We start from the raw sequence: 7,720 nt of genomic DNA on the forward strand, positions 1-7,720 counted from the left end.
AACCAGTGCCACTTGGCCCACTTCCTTCAGCTGACCTTTTTAGTTTCCTTTTGAGTTCTTCTTTGGCCTCTCTAGTGTGCTCTAATTCTTCCAATGCTCTCATGGCTCTTTGGATAATTTCAGCATTTGTATTTATACAGGGCCCCACATCATGTCCAGGGATTTGTGCAAGGTGAAACTTCAACCTGTACACCCCCCTGTATATCTCCTTTCCACACAACTTGCAACTCAAGTTTTGTCTATCATTCGAAGCTTTAGGTTCACCATATTCCCAGAAAGGATCCAATTTCCTTGGCATGTTTGTTTTTGAACTTTGAATTTGCAAACTTGAAGTCTTGAATGGTGTTTTGGTGCAGTTGTGAACCTATGGGAAAATAAGGATTAGGATTACAATTTAGCATTTACAAAATTACAAGTTACAAATTTACAAATTACAATTTAGTATTTTAATTTTTTATTTTTACATTGATGATTGTACAATGAAAATCCAAGTTACCCATAACCCAACCTAAAACAACCATTCCAAAGTTCAAAGTTTCAAACACAAATTACCCAACCATTCCAGAATCCAAACCCAAGTTACCCAACCAAATGGAAAATGCCAAAAACAATGAAAAAACATAAACAATGTTTAAAAAAAATGAAAACAAAAAAAAAAAAATTGGTTCCCATAGTCATACCAAGTTACCCATCCCAAATCAATGAAGAAATACAATTTTTTTTTTTAAACAATGAAAAGTTGAAAACAAAAGAAAAATGGTGCCCATACCAAGTTTCCCAACCAAAAACAATGAAAAACATACAAAAACAATGTTTTTAAACAATGGAAACAAAAAAAAATTAATCCTCATACCGTTTCTATGGAGAAATCGGTGGTCTCCTCTTGATTTTCTCCTCTAAGCACTTAGATTTGGCTAAGTAGTAAAAACCCTCTTCTCCAAGAGCTCCTCTTCCCTCCGCGCACGCCACTGTCCAAATGAGCAACTGAAAAACCAAAAAAAAGTTTATAAAATCGTGCTGCCCTGACCCCGCACGATTTTTTCAGTAAAAATCGCGATTTTTTGAAAAAAAGCGCAATTTTTTCAGTAAAAATCGGCAAAAAAAAAGTAGGCGATTTTTCCATATAAAAATCGCGATTTGATCGGCAAGCTGAAAAAATCGCAATTTAATCGCGATTTTCACAACACTGGTTCAGTGCCATTGGAGCAGCAATGCCATTGATAGAGGCAGATTGGTCAGCTGAATATGCAAGCAATTCTAGAGCAACATAACTACTTGTGAGCAGCAGAAGAGGTGGAACAAACTTGCCCAGTGTTCAAGGTACGTGGAACGAAAGGGCTAAGTTGAGCGCTCTTTCAACAAGTAAGTCAAGTGTGTCGTGTTCAAGGGTAGATTGAGTGTCATAAAATGTTGATTGCAAACCCTAGTTGTTCTTGTATCAGGGCTAATTGTAAGAGCCATGATCCCTGGTACGGGAGTCGTATGTTTGTTGTATTAAAGTTGTAATATAACAAGTTTTGGGTTGAAAATTGTCTTGTGTACTACATTGATTCACTGTTATACATTTTCCGTTGTGCAAAGTGCTTGTGTTGTGGCATTTAGTGTGTTTGTGATCGTGATTTAGAGTCTAGACACAAACTTGATTATGAAGTGCCGAGGAAAAATCAACACCACCAACTTTGAATTTGAAGTTGTCACCTTCTTCAAATTGGTGATCATGGGTGTGGCCATAGGTTTGTAGTCCTCCATCCAAAATCTCTTTGGGCTCTCAACTGCATACTTAACTTTCCTAAGGAATATCTGCCCTGGTTTTTTCCAAACCTCCAAACCCAAGAAGTAATGCATCATGCCAATGTCCTTCATCTCGAACTTCGCTACCATATTTGCTTTGCACCCTACAATGAGCTTCTCTACACCTGTAAGAAACAAGTCATCTACATACAGCGCCAACATAAGCAGATCAATGCTAACAAATATAAAGTATAAGTTCATATCTGCTTCATTTTTTGTGAAGCCCATACTATGCAAGTATCCATCAATCCTAGAATACCCTGCTCTTTGTGCCTGCTTGAGTTCATATAAGGCCTTATTAAGCCTGCAAACATGGGACTCCTTCCCATGTATCTCAAAGCCTTGAGGTTGTTATATGAACACTTCTTCCTCAATGATCACATTAAGGAAAGTTGTCTTCACATCCATTTGATGTATCCTCCATCCCATAAATGAGACAATAGACATAATAGCTCTAATGGAAGTGTACCTAGTGACTAGAGCAAAAGTCTCCTCATAGTCCACTCCCTCTTTCTGGGAGAACCCTCTCGCCACAAACATCGCCTTGAATATCTCAAAGCTGCCATCTACAACATGCTTAATGCTATAAAGCCACCTAGAACTAACAACTAATTTCCCCTTTGGTCTTGGTACTATGTCCCAAACATCATTCTTCATGATGGAGGTGTACTCTTCCACCATGGCATCCCATCATACATGTTGGTTTGATGCCTCCTAAAAACTACAGGGTTCAGAATCAATGATGCTACTAATTAATGCCATATAGTTGAGAAACTTCTTTGGAGCCTGCTCTCCCTAAATGTACTCTTAGGAGCCTCAACATACTCTGAGCATCCACCAATGTTTGTGTGAACCATCAAGGTCTCCTAAAAAACTGAAAGGAGCAAATGTCTCCTCCTCCTCACCTAAAGGTTGACTTTCTGAACTGGAAACTTCTTGTGTTTTGGTTGACCTTGATTCAACCTTTGAAGCATCCTGCACATTATCTTTTGTCACTAGAATGAACTCATTGAAAGCAAATATTCAGCAAGTCTGCCCCACGAAAATCCTTCCAGCGCTTCTCCCAGTCTCTGCGTCAACCCTGCTAGCCTCTGCGTAGCTCTGGAACCCCTGCGTCAGCCCTCGCCTCTCTGCATCAGCTCTCTGGCCTTCTACATCACCCACGCAGGCCCCTCAGCCTCTACGTAGTCACTAGCTGCCTCTGCGTGGCTCCTGTTGCCTCTGCGTAGCCTCCTCAATCACTGCGCTGGCCCTCTGGCACTATCTCTGCCTCTCTGCTATGTACTCACTGCCCCTCGCTACAACTCAGATCACTTGTTCGAATTTTCTCAGCAAACCCTGCTCCAGAAAATCGAACTGACTGATCAATCTTGGTGTATCTCCAACTGACCCTCAAGCCTCCTCTTATACTTTTCCTGTTGAGTCTTCAACGGTCGAGATTAAATCTCTAATCAATGGCTAAGATTAGATTTGGCTTGATCCATGTCATTTAGAACATTCTCACCCAGTTTTATATTAATACCCATTAATATTTTAATTTTCCTAAGTTTAGACTTAGGAACTCCATTAAAAATATTAATTATTTTAATATCTCTCTAACCGGGTGGAATTTCCCCAAACCATTTATGGGTCTTGGAGATCTCATGTGCTTTAGCCTCTCCACCAATTTTCATGGCTAGAGCACATCCGATGCTACCACAAATCAACACTCCCTCTTAGCGAGGAATGTGCTCTAGTAATGTTCCACCACTGAACATCACACTGATCCTCCAGCACCGGTACCTGTGTTGATGCTGGGCCTGTTGCCCTACATCCACTGCACTGCTGCCTCCTGTACTGCTGCCCATGGCTCTGCCACTGCCACTACTACATCTGTACTGCAGCTCCCTCTGCATTCATGTTGTTGCTGGTCCTTCCTCCCAACACTGCATCTGCACTGCAACTCTCTCTCAACATGCTGCATCGTGCTGCCCATAGCACTACCACTGCTAACTGTTGCACTACAACTCAATTACCGAGAAGTAAGTAACTGATCTACCCAACTATTGACATCCTTGTCGGTCTGGAAGCCCCCTGATGTTGAAGCTATATCTGCTGCTATCTTGTGCTCCCTTTACTGCCTCTGCGCTGCTGCAACCATCTTTGTGCCTCTAGCACTGCTACAACCCCCACTACCCTGCCACAGACCCCTGCATTCTAACATTGCCTTGTCGCTCCATCTGCATCTTGCTTCTACCGACATCCGTCATCATGCTACTGTCACTTGGGGCTCCCGTAGTCAGATATGATCCAAGAGTTTGGGTGCCTCAAGGATCCTGCCCCTCATCTTCTGTAGTCCTCCTGACTACAGCTCGATGTCACCCCACCTCTTCTCTAGAGGTGCATGAGCACTCATGGCACAGTCGCCATCTGTCTCGACTTCTTTCTCTGCCTTAGCCAAAGCTGCCTTGGAGTCAAAAGCCTCTCCCTTATTCTTTTTCCTGGGACACTGGGTTGCATAATGACCCATCTCCCCACAATGAAAGTACTTTACCTTGGAGATGTCCTTCTTCTTCCTCTTCCCCTGTTGTCCCGCAGATGCCAGAGCGCATCCTCCTCCTCCTCTTTCTTGATTCGACCTCCTTTGCTACTACTCCCCGCCTTGGTCAACTGTTTGATCTCTTCTTGGCAAAGAGCTTCCCACATCTCTTCCCATCCTGGAAGAGTAGCTCTGCCCAAAATACTTTGGACAAATGTCTCCCAATCCTCAAACACTGCATTCAAGGCGGTCCTCACCATGAACTCCTAATCCAGCGTGGCCCCTATGGAAGTAAGTTGGTCCCGAATCTCTTGCAACCTGCTGAGGTATAGATCTATCTGCTCCCCTTCTGCATCTGATACGACTGCAGCTGATTCTCCAACAGCATCTTCCTCTGCACGAAAGTGCCCTGTTACTCTACTACTCAATCTCAGAGTGCAACCACCTTGAAAATACCAACTAAACCCCCTAAGACTCATGGGTTTCAGTGTTTATCTTCTCTCCCTTTAGATGCCCACGTTCCAGATTCCAAGATACCTAACCATCCAAGAATTGATCTTATCCAGATTGTGCAACTACCCACCAGAATCATTCAGACTTATCAATTTGCTCATGCATTTTATTTACCCACATGTGTGGATGAAGTGCATTGTGCCTATGTGGTGTCCACAGGGCTCCTTCTAAATTCTAATTCATTGAATGACATCCTCTTTGCAGCCTCTTTATCAATCATTGAGTTTTTCATTGATCATGCTTTGTCAAAGGCTTCTCCATCAATCATCTTCCTTCTTGATGACTTTGTTGTCGATGACTTTCTTGACTCTATGTCAATGACTCCCTCGTCAATCACCCGCCTTGTCAATGAACCTCCTTGTCACTCCTTTGCAATGAAGACTTTGTTGACAAGCACTTTGTTGGTCATTCCCTTGTCAACGAAGAATTTGTTGACAACCTTGTTAGTGACATTCTTTGTCAGTCATCCCCTTGTCAATGACTTTCTTTGTCAACAGACCCCTACCTTTTTAACTTACAAATAGCATGGGCGAACTCCTACCCATATTCAGAGTACTCATTTCACTAACTGGTAATGATCTTTGGCCTTGTTAACTTAGAGCCTACTCATTAATCCATTTCAGATGGTCGAGTAAAATGATTTGTGACTTCAACTTGGATTGTAAGACCTCACTTGGACTGTAAGACATGGCCAAATTCTTCAACTAAGAAAATCATGTCTGGTTGATGTTCAAGTTTCAATCTATATACAACAAAAAAGACAAATAGTTACCCAACATGTGACCAAGTGGATAGGGATGCTTCCTCTCCTATGAGGGGACTCCCTAAGCTTTGCTTACAGTCCTGGATGGGTTAGGTCTGCAGCTCAGAGTTGGATGAAAGCACTTGCAAATAGCCTTTAGTGGGCATTCCCGTTGAAGGCCACATTTCATCTTATAGGCTATAACAACTCCCAGCTGCCATTATCATTTCACACATTGAGTTTCTTCAAACAGTGCAACACCAACAAAATGATTTGAAACAGATTTCTACAGCATAGAATTAATCTGTCTTACAAGAATCAGATTTATCGAAGAGGCTGTAGCTATCAGTGCGAGAAGAAAGCTTCCACTGTTCAAGCTTTTGAGCATACACTAACTTCTATACGTCTATTTTTCTCCTTTTTACCAAGATTTGTGTGGACTGTATTTCAATTTTCAACCTCTCTTTGTATCATCATTCTCCCTTTGCAGAAAACGTTACTGTGCTTCGAATTGGTATATGCAGCTTTAGCACCTTGTGGCTGGCACAAAGAGACCATGGAGTAGAACCAAATCACATCTCACTCTCTCATGTAGAAAACTTTAATTGTGTTTTTTTTAGTTTTCATGTTTTCGCTTTCATTCTTTTAGGCTTTGAATGATCATTGTGGCTGGATGGTTAAACTATGGGCAGGATCAGGCTTGTCTTCATGGCATGCGGTGGCAAACAATGGGCTTCACCATTTAAATCCCACATTGAATGACTTTCTTGGATCCTTTGGGGTAGGGAGATTACGAGATTGTCACAGGTCACCAACACTGCTGTGAGCAAAATCATAAACAGCTAGGCAGTGATAGTAAAATATTAATATGCAGCCTGTGTAGACCTCCCAAACCACCATAAGAACATAGATGCCTAGTAAGCATGGAGTTATATTTGAGCCTTAACAAATGCACACCTTCACCCACTACAAAGGTGTTTGGTGAGAAGTTGAAGGTGTATAGAGCGCACCTTCAACCACCTCCCCTCACCCACCCCCGCACACTTTCACCCCTGCGTGCTTGGTTGACTCAAAATCAAAATTATTACAACACTTATAGTGGTCTCTTATATTCTAGCCATCTACCTCAGCCCCGACGCTTCTGTACCATTTCAGACGCTTCAAGTCGAGCAATAGTCCGTCCAGCGTCTGCTGTCCTTCGCTAAACCAAACCCAGTTTGCACTAGTCAAGATACTGTTACTGAAGGGTCCCCCAATTTTTGTTTTTCCCAGTGCTTAGAATAAATAATTTTGAGAAAGTTGGTTCAGCTTTTTCTGTGACATGAAATGTGGTTGCCCAATGACTAAGAATTGTTCATAAAAACTTCTTCCTTAGGATACAATTTGCGCAATCTCACAATGCAGATTGAGATTTATGTGAAGTACAAAATTCATCAGAGTAAGAAGGAATTATAAGAAAATAAAGGTGTTGAGATAGTACCTGAGCTATGACGCCGGTGGGAACATGCTTGAGCCTGACCGAACTTTCCCGTTTATTGCGATGCTGTCCACCTGGACCAGAGGATTTGAAGGTGTCCATTTCGCATTGTTCAAACAGTTGTTGGTCTGTTAGTCTCAAATAATCTGGAGGGACACTACACAATGCCCTCACTCCCCTTCTCACATGGTTTTTATTCAACGTTGTCCAAACTTTGATTTTGCACTGTGAAACGAAAGCAGGAATTCTGATGCTGGCATTCGCACTTGACCTTGAGATTGCAAAGCCTTGCAGTTGCAGAGCGGACCTGGCGATGGCTATGGTCATTGCAGTTGTATCCAATAATCGTGATCGAATTCTAGTTGCGACATCGTCTATGTGGAAATCAAAGTTCCATCTATATGGGTCATGCTAGATTTCTTTCACGGAAATACGTGGAAATCCAAGTTCCGAGTATATGGGTCATAGCTGGAAATCAAAGTTCCATGTAGATGGGTCATGCTATATTTCTTTCACGGAAATATGCGGAAATCCAAGATCCGAGTATATGGGTCATGCTATGTTAAGACAATAGGTATTCATCATCGTGTGTTCATGAAGGAGATTTCTATATTTTGAAGTTTTGTGTGATGAAGGCTTATGATGTTAAGATATCCCTAAGGCTCAATTTTTGTTTTTG

General features: G+C 42.0%; 1 protein-coding gene across 1 annotated transcript in view; it reads right to left on the reverse strand.

Moving 5' to 3' along the window:
• The window catches only part of LOC149205891 (uncharacterized), a 427,798-nt gene extending 420,310 nt beyond the window's left edge, over positions 1-7,488 (reverse strand). Inside the window, exon 1 of the mRNA XM_089393578.1 lies at positions 7,045-7,488. Coding sequence (XP_089249704.1) covers positions 7,045-7,368 — 324 coding nt within the window. The 5' untranslated portion in view covers positions 7,369-7,488. The remainder of the gene's footprint in view (positions 1-7,044) is intronic.
• Between the last annotated feature and the right edge of the window lie 232 nt (positions 7,489-7,720).

Source organism: Pinus tabuliformis, chromosome 1_2, assembly GCF_031772625.1.
Source record: "Pinus tabuliformis cultivar Carrire ecotype Pingquan chromosome 1_2, CPIR1, whole genome shotgun sequence".
Lineage (NCBI taxonomy): Eukaryota > Viridiplantae > Streptophyta > Pinopsida > Pinales > Pinaceae > Pinus > Pinus tabuliformis.